Source organism: Ostrinia nubilalis, chromosome 19 (assembly GCF_963855985.1).
Source record: "Ostrinia nubilalis chromosome 19, ilOstNubi1.1, whole genome shotgun sequence".
In the NCBI taxonomy this organism is placed as follows: Eukaryota; Metazoa; Arthropoda; class Insecta; order Lepidoptera; family Crambidae; genus Ostrinia; species Ostrinia nubilalis.
The window spans coordinates 5,996,793-6,021,742 of NC_087106.1; the positions used below are offsets into that span (position 1 = coordinate 5,996,793).

The 24,950-nt window shown below is 35.7% G+C and overlaps 2 protein-coding genes across 2 annotated transcripts in view; one reads left to right on the forward strand and one right to left on the reverse strand.

Annotated features, from left to right (window-relative positions):
• The window catches only part of LOC135081109 (neuropeptides capa receptor-like), a 117,224-nt gene extending 101,904 nt beyond the window's left edge, over nucleotides 1-15,320 (reverse strand). The window contains exon 1 of the mRNA XM_063975849.1: nucleotides 15,020-15,320. Coding sequence (XP_063831919.1) covers nucleotides 15,020-15,320 — 301 coding nt within the window. The remainder of the gene's footprint in view (nucleotides 1-15,019) is intronic.
• A 5,037-nt stretch (nucleotides 15,321-20,357) lies between these two features.
• The window catches only part of LOC135081118 (histone acetyltransferase KAT2A), a 34,476-nt gene continuing 29,883 nt past the window's right edge, over nucleotides 20,358-24,950 (forward strand). Inside the window, exons 1-8 of the mRNA XM_063975862.1 lie at nucleotides 20,358-20,578; nucleotides 21,190-21,368; nucleotides 21,671-21,800; nucleotides 22,055-22,200; nucleotides 23,095-23,319; nucleotides 23,418-23,467; nucleotides 23,871-24,036; nucleotides 24,731-24,872. Of these exons, the coding sequence (XP_063831932.1) occupies nucleotides 20,506-20,578; nucleotides 21,190-21,368; nucleotides 21,671-21,800; nucleotides 22,055-22,200; nucleotides 23,095-23,319; nucleotides 23,418-23,467; nucleotides 23,871-24,036; nucleotides 24,731-24,872 (1,111 nt within the window). The 5' untranslated portion in view covers nucleotides 20,358-20,505. The remainder of the gene's footprint in view (nucleotides 20,579-21,189; nucleotides 21,369-21,670; nucleotides 21,801-22,054; nucleotides 22,201-23,094; nucleotides 23,320-23,417; nucleotides 23,468-23,870; nucleotides 24,037-24,730; nucleotides 24,873-24,950) is intronic.

Sequence of the window (24,950 nt, forward strand, 5' to 3'; positions counted from 1 at the left end):
ATATTGTCGACAATTTAGTAGCCTACTTTCCTACATGATCTCAAAATCCGTGGACTATATTTTGAAATGGTAAATAATAATAAAAGAGTCAATTACAGCGAAAATCTAAAAAGGAAATCTAAATTATACGCTTTTTTCAATTAAGGCTGGAAAAACTGAGTTATTCAAATTATGATTGCTGCATTTGTAAGAAATTATTTTTTTGTTCTTCGTAACCTCTACTTAATGAAAGAGGAAAATCGTCGTTTATTAAAATGTCAATCACTTTTTCTTTCCGCCGAATTCACAAGGGTACCTAGTTAGGTAGTTACTTATCTTAACTAACAAGCTTACAAAAAAAGCTTATCGCAAAAACCACGTTATTCTCTTCTCCACGTTTTCGCCTCTATTTTGTCATTTAGTTTCAAATATTTAAAAAAATGTAATAGGTACAATAAATGAAGGAGTTTCTACACTCCGCTCTTTTAGAAGGATTTTTTGTAAAATATCGATTGATGAAAGTGTTAAAAGCCTAACATTGCATTGTCTCGCAGGTGTGAAAAGTAGACTATTGTTTATTATCTTCTGTCTATAAAATCCGATCAGGCTTCAGCTGGTTAATCCCTCACTGCACTCAAGTTTCTGCCTTACCTTAAGCCCTACGTTAAGGAGTTAATTCTAGAACGGCTTAGTTGAAATGTTCACGAGTAAAATGTTGAAATGCTAATTAAAAGTTAGTGTTTAAAAACGCGTGGTCTAGTCTACCTAGTGATTATAAAGTTGGACTCTTGATCCGAAATTAAATATGATAATGCTTCAAGGGTGGAGGCCACGTACCGGAAAGGACGTCCACCCACAAGGTGGACCGACGACCTCATAAAGGTAGCGGGAAGGCGCTGGATGCAGGCCGCCACCAACCGGCCATTGTGGAAATCATTGGGTGAGGCCTATGTTCAGCAGTGGACGTCCTATGGCTGAAATGATGATGATGAATGCTTCAGCGGGAAAAGTGCTCATTTCAATCAGTGTCGAGGCGTGCTCAATTGTCCACAGCTGCCTCGGTTAATGTTAAGCCCCTCTTTGCCAGAAAGGCACAAGCTGTTACCATTATTTGGATTTTATTGTCTTGTGTCTTATGTCAAATAACCCACAAGAAAGCAAAATACAGTTGATTAAATGGTTCCTACCGAGTGTTTACTCCGACCTGAGTAAATACAGCAGTGCTTGCCGATCACTTAGGCCGTCTTGTAACCGCAAATAAACTGAAGGCACCTTGCCTCACTAGTTCAGTTTATTTTTCAATAGGAAACATACATATTGTCGACCGTTTGGGGGTAGTGGTTCAGAACGGAGTACTATGCCGAGAGGTCCTGGGTTCGATTCCCGGCCGGGCAGAAATTGAAATGATAAATTTTAATTTCTGTGACGGCTTTGGGTGTTACTATTGTATGTATAATATGTATGTACCTACATTTAAAAAGTATATAAGTAGTATATCCGTTAAGCTAGCACCCATAACACAAACATAATTTGATTACTTTGGGGCTAGCTTTCGCTGTGCGAAATTGTCCAAAGATTTATTTAAAAATATATATTTTGTTGCATTCAAATACAATATTTCAGTTATTTAGGTTAGATATACCTACTTAACATCAGGTGCGATTTGCAGTCAAATACCTGCCTTGTTCTGCATAAAAAATCACGTAGGAGCGACAGTATACCTACACAAATGTTAACATTTAAAGAAAGGAGGATGTGCAAGAAGATACGAGTACTTACTGTAAAATCTCTAAACTCAAGTCATCTTCCAGACATTTAAATCTCTAAACCTTGTCGTACCGGAGAACAAAACAACAATTAATCACGTTAAAGACCGCAATCCACTCTCATCGACAATATTCTTAGTCAGACGACAATATCGATGAAGAGACTTTTGAAAGAGTCCATTAAAATTTGTATACCCTTACTACGCTTCTGATTAATGGTCCTGGCACTTTTCCTTTGAAAGTCACCTCAGTCTCGCAATTAATCCTTAGATTGCCTTACTTGTCCAATTTATTGGTACTTAGAATAAACTCAAGTACAGCTACTAAATTGGATAACATTAATAGCTTTTGCTACCACAACCAAAAACTAGGGCACTTGATGATATATTATATTCCTTGTATTCTAGATTCTGTGAGACTTAGTTCAAATTATTCCAAAACTTTATTTATTTCATGCCAACAGCATTATACATAATACTCTCATTACAGTAACTTCTAAGATAAAATATTAAGGAGTTCTCAATCAAAACTACAGTTAGCTAAATGTAGAAAAACCGTGACAGAAAGCAAACCGAAAGGCAATCAAATCGAGAAAGCGAGTGAAACCGCGAGCAAAAGCTAGCTATCTGTAGCTCCACTCTACATCAGGTGTTAACCTATTTGACAACTTTTTCCTCATAGTTTACAAAGTCAAAGTAGGTATGTGTATGTTTGATGATTTAGGGCGCACTTTCTTGGACCCAACCCATCCCGTTTATACTGTCAACCGAAAAATAAAGGGACCAAGTTGTTTAGATAAACTTTGGGGACCTGATATGATGGATGGAGCTGGCTAGTTTAGTCCGAACTTTAGTCTTAGAAACACTATACAGGATGTTAGGTAAATGGGTATATGAGCCGACACTAGCCAATGTTAACATGGTCATATAAATGGTATGGTGAGGTCAGAAATTTGATATCATCATTTTAATTTTTTTAATTTTCATACAAAATAAATTTTATAAAATCCGATTTGTATGAAAATTAAAATAATTAAAATGAAGATATAAATTTTCTGACTTCACCATACCATTTATATGACCATGTTAACATGGGTTAGTGTCGGCTCACATACCCATTTACCTAACACCCTGTATAACGGATAATAAACGTGGTCAAGTTCAAGGTTAGGTATATACTTACATAAGTATACCAGCTCAGTCGGTTGAGGAGAACTGGTCTTAATAAAGTCTAGACAGGTATGTAGGTACGCGCAAGAAAAGTGAGGCAACTAGAGTGGACCATTCTGACTGGTATTTTTTTAATTAAATGTCTTATTAGATAGATTATTAATTAAAAAACATTTAAAATTGTTAAAACGTTAAAACTCTTCTTTCGGAAAAATTGACAACGTATGTGGATGACATAAGTTTTTTGCCACACTTTAGACGAAGCGCTTGTCTAGGCTTTATTAATCTAAGAGGTTGGTTAAGTGGTATATTGTTTTGATAAGACTAGCCGTGACTGCGACTTTTTTTCATGGTAATCATCTTCTCACTGTTTATATGGAACTAATTGATCAATCAGTGCACAAACATATGAAGCGACAACACTATTCTCAATTCAAACTCAACTAGACATAGATTCAATGTGATTAATTAAATTATAATAATTGAATCATTTATCAGCTTATTACACACCTGCCAAATCTCTGACTTTATTATATTATAGCGGCCGCCCGCGACTTCGTACGCGTGGATCCCGTTTTACCCCCTTCATCTATCTTACGCGGCTTAGATTTTTTCATACAAATGTTTTTTCCCGCTAACTCCCGTTCCTGTGGGAATTTTGCAATATCCTGTTGTAAGTAAGGTTTAAGTTTACTAAGGTACCTGCATGCCAAATTTCAAGCGTCTAACTTAAGCGGTTTAGATTTTTCCGCTAATTCCCGTTCCCGTGGGAATTTCGGGAATTCCATATTGTAACTAAGCTTTAAGTTTCAAGCGTCTAACTTAAGTGGTTTAGATTTTTCATACAAAAGGATTTTCCCGCTAATTTCCGTTCCCGTAGGAATTTCGGGAATTACTTGTTGTAACTAAGCTTTAAGTTTACTAAGGTACCTACATGCCAAATTTCAAGCGTCTAACTTAAGTGGTTTAGATTTTTCATACAAAAGGATTTTCCCGCTAATTCCTGTTCCCTTGGGAATTCCTAAGTATACTATAACCTGCCCAGGAGTATGAAGAATAATTGTACCAAGTTTCGTTAAAATCCGTCGAGTAGTTTTTGTTTCTATAAGGAACATACAGACGGACAGACAGACAGACAGACAAAAATTTTACTGATTGCATTTTTGGCATCAGTATCGATCACTAACACAGGGGGTGACCCCTGAGAGTTATTTTGAAAATATATTTCATGTACAGAATTGACCTCTACAGATTTATTATAAGTTTAGATGTATTTAATATAGTCTATTTCATATCCATCCTACTTAATATTATAAATACAAAAGTTTGTATGGATGTCAGGATGTCTGGATGTCAACATGTTTGTTAGGTACTCTTTCACGCAAAAACTACTGAACGGATTTCGACGAAACTTTACAGTATTATTGTTTATAACCAAGAATAACATATAGGCTATAATTTATGACGATATGTTGTAAACCAAATTTCAATAAATAAATAAGACGTAAGAAATATTTACAAAAAAGCGTCATCTATCAACATTGCTTTTGACGTTCGTAAATATTCATGCGGACGACGAAGCCGTGCAACGCCATCCATCAAGCACTGTTCAAACTACTGCTTTTGACGTTCGTAAATTAAATACAGAAATTTTATGAAATAAAGAAATGTTATGTATTTAAATCACAGTGTACTACCACAGAGTACTACCATTGGTTAAAACGGGGTAAAACGGGTCCACGTGTACGAAGTCGCGGGCGGCCGCTAGTTTAGAATAATGTAGTCCTATCACCACAGTGTTTAGGTTGACCTGCCATCTTCCTATTCAGTTACAACAATAATAATAATCCTCCACTTAAAATAAAGTTACAAAATCACTGTACTCGTTAGTCGGTTAGTTAGTTTACTAATCCACTCAACATGGAACTAATTATTTGGCGTAATAAGTTGAAACAGTTTTGAAACAACTATCAGTTGGCCGCAACTAACCCTTACCTGTTTAACTTAAAACCGAGGTTGTGTTAAACTGTAATTGCTGTGGCCAACTACACATTATCCTGGCTTTAATGTGTTCCCCAGAGACTGACTTTTACCACCATTAGAGTTGAATAACACTCCACTATGATTCCGCTCAGTTAACCCTGTGGCATAGGGTTTGTTAGCCGACTTTTTCTACATGACTGTGTTGGTGGAATAAAATAGGTACCTACACATCGATTTAAGGCTGAGTTGCACCACCTAACTTAACAGTAACTGTAACGATGACCGGTGCTTTTTGTATGGAGTTTGCCAGATTTTTGACGTTTGTCAAAGTTAAAGTACAACAAGTTAACACAGCTCTAGAGTTGGATAACACTCCGCAACTCAGTTAAACTGTGTGGCAACATGGTTTGTTAGCCGACTTTTCCAAAATGTGTTGGCGTAAAAAATAGGTACATCCTTACACGTCGAAATAAATTTAAAAGTACCTAGCAATTTTAAAACTGAATTGCAATCACATTTTCTGTCTCTACAACTTACTTCACTGATTGCACGAAACTGTTCTGCGTGCGTATTTATTAGAAACATGAAGAAGAAAGTAAAAAACAAAATATTCCGCCGCGTCTGTTCGTGTTATATTCAAAAATAACTGAACGGACTATCATGCGGTTTTCACAAATAGATAAAGTGATTCAATGAGGGTGGTTTTTTTTGGAAAGGAGGCAAACGAGCGACGGATCACGGTGCCCATAGACACCCGTAGTCCGTGATTAAGGCAACTTTCTGTAGTACGCCAATGCAAGCGAAGCCACAAGCAAAAGCTAGTATTAGTATAGTACTCTATTTTGAGTTAGTGTACAATTAGCTCCATCAAAAGTTAGGTAATGGGTTGACGACGAAATTCTGCGAGTTATTCTTGTCCACAACAAACACAAAGTTGTCATCATAACTGGAAGGACACTAGGGGAGACCTAGGAGAGTTGTGACAATTTTTACTTTTGGGGCCATATCTCGCTCAAAAAACATTCCACAGCTATGAATCATACAAATGTATGTAGCGCCGTTCCTTCTGTTTTCAAAACAATCACCAAAGTTAACTAAAGTATTAGGGTTTCTAAGAAAATCACCAAAATCTTAGACCACTCCCTCTGTCACAACTCTCCTAGCACCGAGGTAAGTTGTGACAGGTAGCGAGGTGAGTTGTGAGAGCATTGTATTTCATCTATTAGATATAAAATACCATAATACTCAATCAAATATAATTTTTTAGCAAAAAAGTACTTTAATCATCCTTTAGTAACAATTAAAATAAATAGTTATAGGATGTCGTTACACAAATTGAGCCACATTTCTCCAGCTTTCATTTTTCTCCCACACTGGATTTTTTAATTATATTTTTTAGCTAATATAGTCACTAAATATATTTTCTTCCTCTTCTGTAAAAATAAAATAGTCGCGGTGGTATAATCCATAGACGGAGCTTCGCCTTCTGGGTTTACTTGATAAGTCTCTTTCTTCTTAATATATCTTGACAAGTTTAGATTGTAAGAGGTCGCAGGCAGCATATTATCTTAAACTTTAACCCTTTTTAACCTAATCACTTCATAACCTAGCTTATCAAGTGATTATTTCAACTCCAGCAAGCAGTTCCTCTATATGGCATTCATGTATAGTTATTAGGCATTCAGAATCAAAAAAGTAGCAGCAGGCAATTATACAAATTATGAACCTACTAACACACAAAAAAACATCTAAAAACATCGTGGAAATGGCCCATCAGAAAAATTAAGTAAGCTAGGAGAGTTGTGACAGGCTGTCACAACTCTCCTAGGTGTTTAAAATGACGACTTGGTTCGAATAATATTTTTTATTTTCTAAACACGATGCGCACACAAAATATCAGTGCTACATTTTGAGACCTGAATAACCATGCAACTTGAGAAAAAATAACACAACAGTGCACATTATACTAAAACATGATATAAACTTAAATTAAATTTTGACGAAAAACTTACTTTTCGCATTTTTTTGTACACAGACGTCATATTTACGTAACCGTGCCTCTAGCGCCGCCCACAGGTACTTAGTCAAGAAGAGCGTCTTAAAAGCGACAAACAAACGTTTTTACCAGCTTCCTAACTATATTAATTAAGGAGAAATCGTCCTTGTCACAACTCACCTCTGTCACAACTCTCCTAGGTCTCCCCTACGAGTATTTTTCCATTGCCATCCTTTCCAGTCCACTTAGCTGGTTATTTTTGGAGTCCTTCAACTTGTGTCCCCTGAGAGTTGAGAGGTACTACGTAAATCGGGTCCAATTCTAGGGCGGTATCTATTTTAATTGTGATATAAGTTATATTACACTGATATTACATGGAGATACATAATTGTACCTACACCACAAACCGATAACTACAAGAAACACAATTAACCGCTTAATTAGCCGGTCTTATCACTAGAACAAGTGGAGAGAGGACAGTTATTGGAAATCAATACTTAATATTACAAATGCGAAAGTAACTTTGTCTGTCTGTCTGTCTTGCTTTCACGCCTAAACCACGGCACCGATTTTGATGAAATTTAGCATAGAGATAGTTTGAGTAGGGAAAGGACATAGGATAGTTTTTATCCCGGTTTTTGAACAGGGACGCGCGCGATTAAGTTTTTCTATGACAGACAAAATTCCACGCGGGCGAAGCCGCGGGCGGAAAGCTAGTAATCAATATGTCCTTACAAATTACACAAATAAACTCATAACTGTCGTGTTAACTAAGAAGTATATACATTTATACCGCGTTAGTTAACCAACAATAAATTACTAGACCGTAGGCGCCTTAACACGATCTACCTAGTACACCGCCATCTGTCGGATTATACGAGACGCCGACAGCACCGACAGCAATAACAAATCGTCTCGTAGCTACGCAGCTACTACGGCTCTTTCGTAGCTCCACTTGCTACGAAATTACGTCGTGGCGGCGTAGCGGCGGTAATCCCAGGAATCCTAGGGTTTCATTTACCTGGTTTACTTAATTGATTTACAGGGTGTTAGGTAAATGGGTATATGTGCCGACACTGGCCCATGTTAACATGGTCATATAAATGGTATGGTGAAGTCAGAAAATTGATATCTTCATTTTAATTATTTTATTCATCATACAAATCGGATTTTATAAAATTTATTTCGTATGAAAATTTAAAAAAATAAAATGATGATATCAAATTTCTGACTTCACCATACCATTTATATGACCATGTTAACATGGGCCAGTGTCGGCACATATACCCATTTACCTAACACCCTGTATAATAGCATACAAATTGCCACGTTTTAACCTGATTATAAAGCTACTGACGAAAGACTAACGACAAAATACCTATTAAAATGAAGTTTAATAAAGCTTTTTGGCATTTCGATCTCCAACCCGCCTGCCTAGAGTGGGGATTATGGCAAAACCCTCCACTAGAGTGGAGGAAGCTCATAGTCCAGCAGTGGACCTTTACAATCCACTGGCACACACACACACACAGGCTGTTGATGACGAAAGCTTTTTGCATAAATTCCAAAATAATTCATTATATTGTTGTGAAAAATTTGTAAATATTACTGCCTAAATGGAGCATGTTTGGTTAAATTATGTAAAGAAGATATCACAAATGGGCTGCCATAAAAATATGTAAAGTAGGGTGCGGTACGTGTACTACATTCAACAACGTTTATTTAGTTAACATAGAAAGAATGATACGAAAAAAGGTTTGTTGCTAATAAAACCAAGCTTTATTTGAGGTTTGCCTAATAAAGCTTACTGTAAGTTTTCGTGTTCAAAGCGCTTGAGCTGCATCGAGCTTCGTAAAGCTGCTAAGCCGTTAATCGCTGTTTTACATTACTGGTCGTAAGAACGTAATATACAGTCGACAACACATCAACACACGGCCTTATGTAGTCGCAATAGATGCCATTTTTCAACAAAAAGTGTATTTTGATGGCTGTATACTGTACATTTAAGTCGATGTATCAGAGATATTAAATCAGAGATTATTAAAAGCGGGGTTTTCCTGTGGGAATTGATTGGATCATGACATTACTGACGGCTGACAGCTCCCAACAAATTGGTTGTTATTACGATCGACTTAAGGTGGATATACACTAGAGCATTTTCGTGTAATGTGATGTTCTATTCTACAGGGTGTTAGGTAAATGGGTATATGAGCCGACACTAGCCCATGTAAATTTTATAAAATCCGATTTGTATGAAAATTAAAATAATTAAAATGAAGATATCAATTTTCTGACTTCACCATACCATTTATATGACCATGTTAACATGGGCTAGTGTCGGCTCATATACCCATTTACCTAACACCCTGTATAGAATGGTTAAAACGTCAATTTTTAAAGCGTTTGCCACGTAAAAAATAGAGCGGCTCGTTGTTCTGTTACAAGTAAATGTTCTAGTTTATACTCACCTTTATGCTATTGTATCCGCGTTGTTATTAGTCAAATATTGACGTGTCAAGGTTAAGATGTACGAAAAGAGAGACTCTACCGGGAATGGGGTGAAACGAAACCGCTGTTTACCGGAAAATGGATCACATTTACAAGGATTTTTGCCCATTCATGAAATCTTTCCACAAGAGAAATACTCTTTTTTTAAATAACCTTAAACCAGAACCAATAAAGACTTTGAAACAACCAATAGTTATATTGTTTTAGGATAAAGCTGAAGTGAGCAGTTGTGATAATATTGGATTTTTATTTTAAAAAGTTGAAACTTTTAATTTGTTGCGTTAAATAATCTTAACCACTTACAGATATAAATCAATTGAATTGACTAGACTTAATAGAGATAGTAAAAATTTGATTATTCTGTTGAAAACTAATATGTACCTACTAATTTTCTTTAAGTAATTACTGTATACTTTTTTAAACGTAGGTTAATAAATCATGCCAATCGCCAAGAAGCTTAACGATCAGTGAATTAGTCCAATGAAACCGAACTGTACCAAGCAAAACCAGTTTTAGTGCTTAATCGATTATTCCGTTAGGACGCTAGATCGATCAATCAAACTTAGAGCTTTCCTTTTGTCTGTAGCACTCTATACACAAAGCTAACTTGACATATTTGTCGTTAATTTCAAGCACTCCGACAGTAAATTATTCTCCATCTTGTTCAAAGGTGTTAGTGTGTTTCATGACATTATATAATCTTCAATTTCAATTTAAATAAAATCAAATTTACACAAACTAAATTTTAAATAACTTGAACAAATCGAATTACCTATGGTGGGAATCAAACCCACGCTCGGATGGAAGAGCAGTCGCCTGGCAAAGAAAAGGTTGTGGGTTCGATTCACATCTTTTGTAAGTAATTCGAGTTTTTCAAGTTATTAAAAAATACCTATTTACTATGAAAAAAAGAGATGATTGAAAGTGTTTTTTTTTTGTGAATAAAATGGCTTAAAATAAAGTATTCTGCATCTCAATAATACGAGCACCAATATTGAAGGGCGAATCAATTTGTTGTCAGCGCGAAATCTCTCGAATAACACAATTTTAAAATCTCATTATTGGACTTTCCGGAAAACGCTCTTACAATCATTTTACCGAACAATAGCTATTTAAAATGTTGTGCTTATCAAAATGGTTTAATATTAAAATGTTAAAAAAGAATTAAATGAATTTTATAGGCATTATGTACCTACCTATTCATATTTCTTTTACTTTGAATTTATAACTTCGTTAATATTACAAATCAAAGTAATATTGGTAATATCTTCTTAGAATGTGATCGCAGATTAACGTATAATATTGGCACAGACAGCAGTAATTGGGTTCGAATGTTACGTATCTCTATTACCTACCGAAACAGGTAAACAACTCAATTACCCAATATTTACTTAATATACCCAATAATTTACTATAGAAGATCATAAATGATGTAGGTATAATCTCTTCTACAGTTCTCTCTATCTTTCATAACCTCCCAATACATAGTGTTATATGATATAGCCACTTTATCTTTATGTAAGCTGACATTCATTATGGTATTTGTGCTATATTTAATGGGACAGTGCCATGGCGTGGGTGTAGCTACGAACAGCACTGTCCCACATTATTGTCCCAAAGCAATGGTTAATACAAAAACATTGGGACTAGTAAAAGGGCTCTTCAGCCTACTTACTGCAAATAAATGTTTTTAACGTTGAAATTACATTTCCCCTTGGAAAGTCTAGGTTCCAAAAATACAAGTACAGCTGATGACACACTCGGTGGTTTCACCTTTATAAAAAAGATTCATTTTTTCTCAAAGCTAGAGATTAGTCAAATTCGTATTGTTACATGAATTTTGCATTCTATGAGGAGGCCTATTTGTAATGGTTGACTTTAATTAACGTAAATGCGCCTATTACCGCCAGTTTAAGCTGTCTTCGGATAAACGTTAGAAAATTAGATATAAGACGTGGTGATAGAAAAGACACTTTAATTTATTTATAACAATGATGAAGTAATCTTTGAATTCAAGTAGTAACAATGAGTATACAATCACACAATAATTAATAAATAGCAATTTAATCTGAAGAAGCAGTTGTTTCTATAACCGACCTATAGACGAGGTGTGTTTCTATTAACGTTTTTTCTGTTTCTATTACCGACCGCTAAGAATATTGCTCTTCAATTGGGTATATTCAAGAGGCACGGGTTCGATTCCCACTCAGAGGCTCGGGAACCACTTGATTTTTTCAAGTTAAATTTGTTTTGCTTTTAGTTTTAGTTGAATTTGTTTTTTTCTTTTTTTTTTCAAGTTATTTTTTTAAAATTATTTAAAGAGAAAAGGCACGCTTCTCGAAAATAAATAAATAATCAAGCAGAAATAGTAAAATAATAAATTCCTCTATTATACTTGATTACGCGGTACCCGGTATTGAGTAGTGGGGGTCATTATTTAAACTGTATTTGAGTTTTAATAAAATTTAATTTTCATTTAATATTTTATTTCTATTTTTAATTTGACTATAATTTTAAATTAGTTTTTGATTGATTTTAGTTGTGTGTAATTGTGTATTTTAATTTAAACTGTGGACAATTTATTGGACACTGTCTGTATAATTATTTTAAATTATTTTTTTATTATTCAAAAGATCTTAAAAAGTTACATAGTAGTTGTGATAACGCATGATTGGTTTGGTGTCATGTCATAAATGTTAGTTAGGTATATACAAAATAAAGGCTTATAAGTCTTCGCAGGTGGCGTTATAGTTATGAGGCGGTAATAGAATTAAGTATGAATATTACTTTATTCTATTAGCGACCGTAAAAAAAAACAGTAACCAGCTAAAATATCTACTTTAATAAAGACGTGATCAGTGAAGTGTCATTTTTATTAGGTTTTATTTTATATCAAATAGGTACTAATTAGAATTTAACAGGTTTTTATAAAATCTATTGTCATACATTATTAGAGATATTCTTTAATGTTCATTGCAGTTTTATGCCAAACCTATGACAATTAACATATGGCGTTAATTGATTTAATTATGTGAAATATTCTTATGAATCGATCAAGATAACAAAATGGAGGTGAAATGCGTAATTAAAGATATAAATACTAAAATAAAAAACGTTATCAAAATTCTAACAACGCCATGGGTCGTTATTAGAAACCAAACTATTAAAAGTGTTTCTATTACCGCCCTTATTTAAAATTGTATTTAAGCCACAAAAATACAGCGAGAGGGTTATATTGAAGTTTTATTAAGGAAACTAAAGTACGAATTAATATTGTTATGCAAAAACGTGTTGGTATACTCATTTTAAATGTGTTAAAATCGCTAATTAATAACAAGGTGCACCTTAAGTAGCTGGGAGCGCGTCAGTATGAAAAGTGCGTCCGTTGCGGGCGCGTCCCATTTAATGTCAAATAACTCCGTTTACTGGTTATTTACGAACACAAACTTTAATCGTTTTGATAGTCAATAAACATATCTAGATATTTTTTAGGTAACGTGTTTTCTGGAACCTGTTATTATGTCTTTCATGAAAGAAAGAAAAATAGGGCGGTAATAGAATACAAATTTTGGGGGGTCGTTAATAGGCGCACTTACGTTATGTTTTAGGTTAAAAAGTAGACTTGTGTTTTGCCTTGACAACCCAAATTCTCGCAGAAGCCGCGGGCATTAACTAGTATTCCTAGTATTCCATAATAGGCATATGCCTATGATATTAAGTAGGTTAGATATATGTATGTAATGCTATCTCAAATTACCAAACATTACATACTACCTACTCCAAATTCCAACTAAGCCTAACATAAACGCGAATCACAATATTATCATAGCGTATTAATAATGTTCCCTTCAATTACAACATCGTGTCTATATATTTATTTAACTAACGAGAAAAGATTAACATAATATAAACACATACTATCCAGGTAGATTCATAGAAATTATCAGCCCATTTTACTTTACGCCCACTTTAATGTATCAAAATCCTTCTAGAAGTTTTTGTGTGAAGGATTAGCAAGCATCCATCCTCACAAACTTTCGTGTAAGTTAAAATTAGTTCAGATGTAGGATGTATACTTAAATGGTAGGTGTAAAAAGCTTCGGTAGACTTCAAGGTATGATACAAAATTAATTTTTGATCCAATTTCTCTTCACTCCTCTAGGTAATAGTACTCGTAATACGGTAGTAATACCACCTTACTAACTGCACTACTCACCCCTAATAATTATTACCTACCAAACAACCCCTAATTCGTTAGATAAAATACTTACGTACGCTACCTATTTAACTTTCATTTAACACCCAATACGGTGACTCTTATTTCTATCTTCTTAAACTAATAAATATTCCTTTGCCTAAGTAGTAGACATGGTCTCATAATATAATCAGAGGTCTGGGATGTCTGAAAACAGCTAATTCAATTCCGCACAAATTTAATAATTTTAACGATTTTAAACTTTCGCATTCCAGTTCAGACCAAAATAGAAAGACACGGATCTTAACGCGACATTTAAGACTGAGTTAAGTACATTATGTACTCACTGGACATATGACTTGACGTTTAGGTATAAGTAGGTACTTACCCATTGAACTTTTTATAGAAGCAATTCAATACAAGTACATACAAAGCCAAGTCTTTAGTGACTATTACGGTCTGAGTAACAGGAATAAAGCATAAGAAGAAAATTAGAACATTAAAGGATCACAACCAGTGGCGCAGCATACTAAGACGGGCCCGTATTAAATTGTTTGGGGCCCCATAACGTTTATTTTTTATTTTTCGTTACGAACTAGATATTCTCCTGGCTACGACCCTGATTGCTACCCCCAACACTTCCTAGGCTCGTAAGTGATTTATAAATCTCTGTAATTAGGACTCTAACGGTACCCTAGGTAGGTAGGGAAGGTACGGAAACTCGGCCTAATGGACACTGAAGAGAAACACGTGTGTAGTTTCAGATTGGGCTAATGGGATGCTTAAGCATTATAATACTAGCTTTTGCCCGCGCTTTCGTCCGCGTGAAATTCAGTTTCGTAGAAAGACCGACTTGACACTTATTTTAATTTTTTATTTATTTTATTTTATCGTTGTAATTTTGACAAATAACTGAATATCGTTTTAAATGTAATGGAAAGATGGAATTAACAGGATTTATTAATATTAGTAAGAAAATAGATAGACTAAGGCTAATTTCTAGAGTCATTAGCATTACAATCGCAGCTCTCCATTATGAACGACACTTTAAAAAAAAATTAGTTAAATTGATAAATAAACTTTAGTATCCGTCGTCCCTTATACGACAACATTTATCTGTCGAAAAGAAAATTGGGAAATTCCGGCACGAATTTTAATATGCCAACATTAAAACATAACTCGTAGCACCAAACTCTGTGTTAGTATCTAATAAAGTGATAACATCTCCGCTTATTCCTCAATGAAAATCTGATATCGAAGGAAATTATGACATCTGCCTTTGAAACGCCTCCGGCTCTGCGATGCCAAACTTTTTCCATTACTAGTTTCGATGGCAATTTTGACACGAAAATTTGGTTTCTTAAAACTAATATGAATCCCCTTAAAGTTAAATGAAATCTCAAAAGTTAACTTATAAACTTACCAAATAACAGCAGCAGCAAGTCACTAACCGCCAAACTGAACAGGTAATAGTTAGTAGCCGTATGCAATCCCGGGTGCTTCACGATCACAACGCAAACGCACACGTTACCAATAACACCAGTCAAAAATATCACCACAAGTACGATACTGATCGGCACTATTTCTTTCAAAGGTAACCGGCGGGAACCCATCATCCACCATAGCATTTCTTCTTCAGTGCAGTCAAAGTTCGAAAGGTTGTTGCATCGGTTGTAAAAATGTTCGTAAGTCTCGTTGACTCGTAGGAAAAGACGGGTAGCCATTTCCTCCGACATCATGATCAAGTGAAATATAACTATTATTAATTTAACTCCATTTAAGTATTACGATTAAATGAATCACTACGTGAATATTTTACGTGAGTCCTCCAGCAACAGAGAACATGTCTACGCGAGCCGCGTCCCAACGCAGACTGAAATTGGAAGGACGACAGGACTCGGTCCAAACTACGGTTTTCGAATTCGCTGCTCGCATACAACTATTTACGAATTTGCATGTCTCACTTCAACAATAATTAATTAATTAACCTATTTAGATTGATAAAAAAACAATAGTAGTCTAGCTATGGAAAATTTTCTCTCAGAACTTATTCGGCTATGAGCTACTAACAAACACTGGAATTAACATGCATCGTGAAACTTCGGATTTTTACTAAACTAAGTATTTAATAAGTTGCTTGCTTTATTATAATAATTAACAGTTATAAAGTGTTGCGAAAAATAATCACTTAGAGAAAAGCTTTTCTTCATAGATAGTCAATAAATGCGACGTATTTTTGAAATTTCACGATACAGGCCAAAAGTTTAAGTTGTTTCGAAAGTTTAGAGATGCTCCGTGAGTTTTTAATTCATAGTAAGGTCGCCGTGCATTGAATAAAGACTTGCCAACTGTGTTTTTTCCGAATAAACTCAATTAGAGACCGCAATTTCCTTATTCCGATGAGAAAAATCGAGCTTCTGTGGACTCTGAACTTTCACGTACACTCTCTGAAATTAGAATCGATTTATTTCCCGATCCTTTTCAGTTAAAGTTATAATTTCAGTAATTGTAATGTCTTTTGAGTTGGATCTTCGAACGTACGTAAATTCGAAAATTATAATAACTTGAAAAAATCGAACTGCCTAAAGGCGGGAATTGAACCCACGATTGCCTTAGGCAGTTCGGTTTTTTATGTTATTTATAATTTTCAAATGAGTTTGAGATGCGACTCTTAACGCTAAAAATTAAATAAGTAGCTAATTATGTAAATTCGGTTCGCAGGTAGGTAGGTGGTTTAAATTACTTTCAAAACTCGATTCAAAGTCAGCATTGATCGCGCCTGTGATTGATTGAATTTCAATATTTGAATTGGAGGTCTTTTCATTCACAATAGCCCAACGGTGTCGGCATCGAAATTATTCGAAATAGAAGATGCGAGATTCGAGGAATGCTACTCGTATTTCGTATTGTAAACTCGTAGTTCAATCTCTGTCGGCCGGTCCTAACACAAGTCCGAATATTAGATTAGGTACCTATTTGGAGACTATTTATTAATGCTTTATAAAAAAATAAAACAAGATAATTTTCTATGTTCTACGAGTAGGCACAGAAAGAGGGAAAATGTTCTTTGGACTTGAACTTAGCTGGCTAGCCAGGAGCTAAAAGTTGTGATTGTGAGACATTGACTTTTTCAGCCAATCTCAACGCTGCGCGCTGCCCGCGTTGATTCAGTTTAGTCAAGGTATCGAAATTACGCGTTTAAGGCCGAGTTGCACCAAACCGGCGTATTTTGTATGGAGTTTGACAGATATTTGACGTTTGTTAACGTTAAAGTAAGATGGTGCAACCCAGCCTTAGTAAGTCGAACAAAATGTCAACATCTAATTAAATTACTCTCATTAGTCGTATAAGTAAGTACTTAATCTGTGCCTATAGATTAGTCCAAATATTTTGTTAATGCAAGGAACAAAATTAAAACGTAAATAAATTATAAATACTTTTCCTTTAGATAAGAGAGTTTATTTTCTTCAATATCACCAGACTCCACTCTACGCTTACAGACTGTAGCCGTAACGAATACGGACAAAACGAACTATCACTCGCTGCAAAACCATTAAAATGCTTCCGGCACTATGAAAGAACGGTGAGCTCGCGAGGAAATTGATAACCTGGCACAAAGGATCTTCAACGCTATGAATCGACGCACTGTCAATCAATCCCAGCAGTTGATAATGAACTCTGAAACTGGATGAACTCATCGTTGAACTCATCTCATCCGACAAGCACTTATTGATAATTACTCTTACCTATTACTTGCGTGTCAGATAAGGGACAGATTGGCAAAAGCGTTCACACTTCAAGTTCGCTTCAAAACTTAGTACTTCTAAGTTTGAAACGGCCGAATACTGAATAGGCACTATCTACAAGTACTACCTAACCCCCTATCATCTAATTAATTAATTTCAAAGTCAAAATGTATTTATATTGCATTTCATGAATGTGCACAAGCACAAGATGAAGCAAAATATTCAGTAGGTACATCATGTTAAGTACTTATTATTCTTTTTCTCAAAACTTTTATGGTTTTTATGACTATGATCATGTAGCCCAGTCTTTAGGTAGACACTCTTTGTGCGCCGCGGTATCGGGTTCAAATCCCGAAGTTTTAATTGGTGCGCGCGGTGCGGTGCAAAAGTCTATTCTAAAAAGTAGAAAAAAATACTTGCAATTTTGCAAACTAAAGCCACGATAGCCGAACGGTGAAGGTGGTGAAGTGGACTGGCCAACTCGTGATCCGAAGAACGACGCGGGTTCGAATCCCGCGCGCCGCTCGAATGTTGTGGTGAGCCCACTCGTCGTGACACAAACTTATTTAGCTCATTAAAAGACAATGCCGGAAATTGGCGTCTTTTTTTTTTCGCGCGGCCATCGACCAAACTTTGTTTTTTGATTACAAAATAGTGTAATAAACCAAACGTACTATGACATGTATACCTCTAAACTCAGTCTGAACTGAGTTACGAGCATTAGAAGTTTGATGATTTTCATACTAGATTTGCTTTTTGTGCGCAAAGTTTTGTAAGAAATTGCAACAAAATAGTGAGATTGTATGTGTAAACAAGCAATATCATCCATTAAAGGCTCCAGACATCAGTATGGAGCAGAATCAGCGCAATAAAAAATAGCGCAATATTTTGTTGCAATTTCTTACAAAACTTGCGCACAAAAAGCAAATCTAAGTAGTATGAAAATAATCAAACTTCTAATGCTCGTAACTCAGTTCAGACTGAGTTTAGAGGTATACATGCCTTAGTAAGTTTGGTTTATTACACTATTTTGTAATCAAAAAACAAAGTTTGGTCGATGGCCGCGCGAAAAAAAAAGACGCCACTTTCCATACAAAATCTGGCATTGCCATTTGTGCAATACAAATTACTAATAAACTTTTAATAAAGTAAAAAAATATCATTCCATGCACGAGAATCATCATCTACATTTTAAGTAAATCCATACGGCAAATTATTAAATAACGAGATAACGTTATCACTATTGTTTGTACTATTTGTTTCAAATAATTAACAACGAAATCACAAATAAAAAAACTATGAATGTATTGAATGCAATTGGTCGATTGTCTGTCAAATTAATCTATTTAGTGCCAATTAGCCAATAGTAACAAATACTCCAAATTATTAGCCAATGAATGCATTTCTGTGCTGCAATGTAATCTCGGCCATGAAGCTACAGATAAAAATGGAGGCCACACTCCGAATACCTACTTGAAGCACAAACTATGTATCACTATCTCGCTCTCTGTGGGCAGACTCTCTCTTTCTAAATAAACAAAAAATATAAATTTGCTCAAATTCAATGAAACTCAATGTATAATCTTTATTTCTTGACATAGGTATAATTAAAAGTGATAAGTGTAAATACTGGTAAAACGTTTTAGGAAGAAATTACTGTAAAAAATGTGAAAAATGTTTACAATGATCCAATATCGGAAATCACGAAATAAACACTTACGCGTGGAATCTTATGTCACTTCCAGGACACCACGTACTACCGCTAGAGATGGGTAGTGGGTAAAAACCCATTTCACCCGATTGGGTTTAAACTGGGTGATTTGGGTAAAAACCCGGTTTTTACCCATTATCACCCATTCTGGTGGGTGAAAACAAAAATAGCGTTTTTTTAAAGTGAGAAGTGGTATTTGTTGCTAAGGGGGCGTTCTAGTGTTACGTAATGCAATCTGGGGGGAGAGGAGGTCTTGAAAAACGTTACAATGCGTTACAGTGGCGGAAGGGCGGTTCGATTTCAAGTTTTTAAGCAGAAGTACTTTGTAGTTGGTGTTGTTATTTGTAACTTTATACCGTAATGTCATCAAAGAGAGAGTTTGGCATCTTTGGCATCCCCCCCCCCTCCCCCCCTCCATGTCCTTGCCATGATCACAAATTATTGTGTTCCTACTAAATTTCTTCTAAATCGGTTCAACGATTCTTGAAATAACACCATTTTATAAAATAATTGGTCACATCATCATAACGTGATCAATTTTACGATTTGGCCACGATATAAATGCATATTAGTGTTAAATTTGATTTATTACTTATTAATCAATAAACTTAAATGAGAAAAATTCAATAAAAATAAAGAAAAGATACCAATTGAAATAATTATAAAATTATTTGTTTTCACCCGGTGTAAACACCCACGGGTGGAATGAAACGGGTTTTTATTGGGTTTTTACCCTCATGTGGGTTTTTACCCGGGTGGAAACCCATCTCTAACTACCGCAACCACGCACTACAAAATTTTGCACCATTTCTTGTGATAAAACAATGATTATATCCTGTCAACAATCTCAAACGAAATTAACTGCATAATAAACAAAATAGTAAACAACCGCCATGATGGGCCGGATTGGGCCGATGTTGCCACATGGTACCGATTCCCCAGGAATTGGGTTTGTAATTCCCTGATTCGCCAACACATTAAGCCTAAATGGCCGACAATTTTGTGATTTTTTATTAAACTAGGTAATCTTAGTTTCAAATATTACTTATTTATTTGTTTATCTTCTGATTTGGTTAGTGAATTGGCTATTTTGAAGAATTTACAAGGAGATTTTAATAAGAAGATAGCAATACTACAGTTCACACTAAAAAGAGAGGTAGGGCCACAGAGAGCGAGATAGATATAAGTAGGTATTTGACTCAAGTTTTTGTTCCAAGTTTGCCCTCCATTCTCCATTTTTATCTTTAGCTTCGTGATCTCGGCGACACGACACGTCAAAACTGTCAACATGACATTTCATTAAAAATTAATTCATTTCGTTCGCGAGTGGAAACCTTGCCCGCAGCGTTATTTATTTACTTTTCATCATTAGATTTTGCCTTCGCATCAATGAAGTGTTGTCGGATATAGTATTATAAAGTAATGCCCAGCTAGTGGAATAAAAACGTGCAAATGTCGGAAGAAATCAATGATATCGCTATGACGAGCACAGAGGCTGATTCTTCACAAACACACGGACATGATGGTAAATAAACATAAAATCGAAAATAACTGGCTTTTCGAAATTATTAGAATTATATTTATTCAGAAAAAGTAACACGATGTACATATTCCATTCTTTTATCTAGTTTTAATTCTAAAGCTAATCCTACAACTAAATCTAAAACCCAAGCTGTAGAATGAATCAAATTAATTTAATCATTTTTTTACAATTATGTTTGATCTCATATTGATATAAGCTACATCATTCTAGGGCTAGGTTAGGGTTATAATTCATTACTAAATATCAAGCCTTTATTGTTTTATATACTTACGAGCAAAAGTATAGAATCACGCCGTTGTGTTTGGTTCTGAGCCATCTTAAGAACTTAATGATTATGTATGTATTTATAGTATCAATTTAAAGTATAAAACATTATCTTTAAAATTATACCATTTTGATTTATCTTCTATTTAGTTCTTACGATCGCTCGGAACAAGTATGGTGATTCCATACTTTTGCAAGTATCAGCACTATTTTTATGCCATACTCATTCAAATACTGCACTATCTTCAATATTGCACAGATAGCAACACACTTAATTTACTCTCACTCCTATCTAGTATTCCAACGGTCAATGTCATAAAATGTTCCAGCAACGTCAACCCCCACCGCAGACGATACTGCCTCGAGCAGTGCAGCGACCCCGGCCGGCAGCGAGGGCCAGGCGTCGCGCCAGTCCAACCTGCAGCGCATCCAGCAGCGCAAGGAGCAGGTGTTCAACTGGCCGCACAACAAGAAGCTGCTCAAACTAGCCATTTATTCGGCTTGTCAGGTAAACAGCGTCAACATAACCATTAACTTGACATTGATAATGTTAATAATAGCAATTTATCATGCTCTGAGATCAAGTTTTTACGTAAACCTAAGAATTGTAACAACTGGAGTTTGTATCTTGTTACATACCAAAATTTAATTATTTTTATTACTTTTCTATTGAGCACTTCTAATTTTTCTGGGGAAATACTTGCTGAAAATATTCTTAAATATAAACTTTTATAACATGTCCGTAGAACACTTAGATAATTTTGATACAAAGGGTTTCCTTTAATTAAATTCTTGTCTCCATATCTACAGACTCCAGATTGTACCTGCAATGGCTGGAAGACACCAGTCACACAGCAAACAGCTAAAACCAATACCCGTGCTGACACCCAGCCTCTGGCTACTTTCAACGATCCGTGCCGGAATTGTAATCACATTTTAGGTGAGTATTCATATTTGATACCTTTATTGTTATAAAACAAAGTCATTGTATTAGCCAATGCTGCTACCAAAAGCCTTTATTGTAATCAAGTGCCAAATCGTTTATGAAACTGAAGAATTAACTACTATTTGTATGGGCTCCAAGTATTTTTATGTTATAATGAACTTACCATGTTCTTTGATAGACAAAAATCCCATGGCACGCCATTTCTGGACTAGGTATCTTTCACTTTTATGGTTTACGTTTATTTTCAGAGAAACATGTTACACAGCTGCAAACTTTGCCGGTGACAGAAGTGAACCGCTTGCTCGGTGCAGTGGTTGATGTGGAGAATATATTTATGTCCATGCACAGGGAAGACGATCATGACACTAAACGAGTTTACTACTATTTGTTCAAAGTAAGTTATTAAATTTATTAATTGTTTAAAAAATTGTCTAATTGTGACTATGGATGGCTGATCGTCGATACTACGAGAAAAAAAATACTAGAATTTCTTGCAATGAACAAGAAAGAAAGAAAGAAAGAAAATATTTTATTTGGCCCAACATATTAAATTATTACAGTATACAGTTTACAATACTTGCACATTTGTGGACCAAAATGGCATCCGCTCAGCATTGTGTCCTGCTCTGAGGTAGACCCAGAACAGGACGCTGTTATTCTGCGGAGGCCACTTTTTTAAAAGAGCGTCACATTGGACGCCATAAACATTGGCATTTTTATTTTAAAATTATATAAACTTATACAAAACTTCAACGATTACATAAATTTGTAGGTCTGTGTGCTAGGTGTGTGTGTAAGGTGTATGTGTTAGGTGTGTGTTTTGGGTGTAGGTATGTGGCTTGTGTGTGTGTCAACAGAAAGTGCTAGATGTGTCAAAAAGTTATGTTTGTGTAATAAAGGGAAGAGATGCAGAACAACTACTCAGGCAATAGACATTAAATTTGTTCGTCTAATAGAAATTTCTTTAAATTACGTTTGAAAGTAGCATTTGATTTGGAGTTTCGAATTGGCGGCGGTAAGTTATTCCAACATTTATGTTAAATAATGTCGTAATGTTAAATCTTTCATGACCAAATTGAATGATCAGCTATACATATAGCCTACGATGCGCTCCAGGATATATTCTTATCGGGGCGCGCATCGTAAGCCAGCTGGCCATATATTCTGGACTAATATTATTTGTATGAGATGCATTTATTCAATCTGTGCCATACCATAATACTTTAAGTACCTTTTGCTTCGATAAGAGTTTACTTCTTAATATAAAATACTTTTTTCCCATTCACAGCTTCTCCGCAAATGCATTCTAACACGCACCTCGCCTCGCATCGAAGGGCCTCTAGGGCAGCCTCCGTTCGAAAGACCCTCGATAGCCAAGGCCATTACCAACTTCGTACTGTACAAATTCCACACGCTGCCACAGAGGGAGTGGCAGACCATGTACGACTTGGCCAAAATGTTCCTACACTGCTTCAATCACTGGAATTTTGAAGCTCCTAGCGTTAGGAAATTGGTAAGGGATATTTCTTAAGTTATGTTGTGTTTTTTCGTTCGTTTCAGCCAAATGTGTCAAAAGAATATAAATTGTAATAATACTTTTTTACATTACAGCAAGTGTCAAATCCTGAAGATATCTCGGCATATCAAATTAATTTTACAAGGTAAGAGAGACTTTATTTTTTATGATTTCTTGTTATCTCTAACACTATTATATTTCAAGTTTCTGGATAAATTGATTTGCTCTAGTGATACTACACACTAGAGCAGGGGTGGCCAACCGGTCGCGAATATTAGTCCAGTCGATCGTGGCAAGGCAAAAAATACTACATGATTGTGTACTAAACTATGCTGTTTCATTTAAGATTCCAAGAAGTATGTAAGTGATATATCGCCCAGGGTTTCGTTAGAAAACAGTAGATCTTATGTCTAATACTCTAATCAAGTTGGCCACCCCTGCACTAGAGTATTTAATTCAGCAGATAGCTTATAAATCTGTCACTTATAATAACGCACAAAGGCCTTTTGTATGAGGGTGCACTCACACTACTATTGTTCGTTCGCCAGATGGTTGGTGTTCTGCCACGTTCCCGCGTTCTGCGACTCGCTGCCGCACTACGAAACGTCGCTGGTATTCGGTCGCACGCTGCTGCGCGCCGTGTTCAAGTCGGTGTGCAGGCAGCTGATGGACAAGTGCCATTCGGAACGCGACCGCATGCCGCCGGAGAAGCGAGTGAGTGGATACCTTTACTTTTATTTGACCTTTGATGGATCATCCACTTTATTTTCAATGACCAATTTATTTTCACCATTTGACTTCTTTTTTTAATAAAGCTCACTGATTTGATTATAGATAGAATCCTTCTATTCCTCCTTTGCTCATTAATTACTGTTATCTTTACATCTTTACAATTCTCTTTCATCATTTTAAAATTTACCAACTAAACTAGTATTTTTTTACAAATTACTATTTTAACAAACTAAAAAAAAAGATATTTAAAGTGGTAACTTGTTCTAATTCTTCTTTTTTTACTGTATCTCATGTTGAAAAACCTATTAAATAAACAAATAAATTCTTCAAAGTTTTTTTTTACGTAATGTATTTTATTATTACATTTTCTTTATAATCCTTCATTTTTAAAAGCACTTTAGCTAAGGCCTAGTTTTCTGTCAATTTCATTCAATCTGATTCAAAAAATTTCTCCGCGCCGCTCCGCCGTGGTGGAAACCAGGCCTGATATAGTCTGGTCTGTGAGCAATTATGTTGCTGTCGCGCTCGCACACCCACTGCGGGCGCCCGTCGCACAGTCGCAACAGCAATATAATTACGCGCGAGCGATAAGGATGGAGCTTGGGGTCATTGGACAAAATTCTACGTGCTCACAGACCGGGCTTTAGACGTGATGAACAACGGACGATGTTCTTAGGTGCTGGTCCTGACGCACTTCCCTCGTTTCCTGGCGCTGCTCGAGGAGGAGATCTTCAGCGCCAGCTCGCCCATCTGGGACCCCGAGTTCAAGCAAATGCCGCCCAACCACCACCTGCAGGCCATCCTTGAGAACAAGACCAGTGAGTCGAGGACAACACCTGTCTATCTTCTTTGTTTAATGAGATACATCACATAACTGTAGGGCAGGGGTCTCCAAA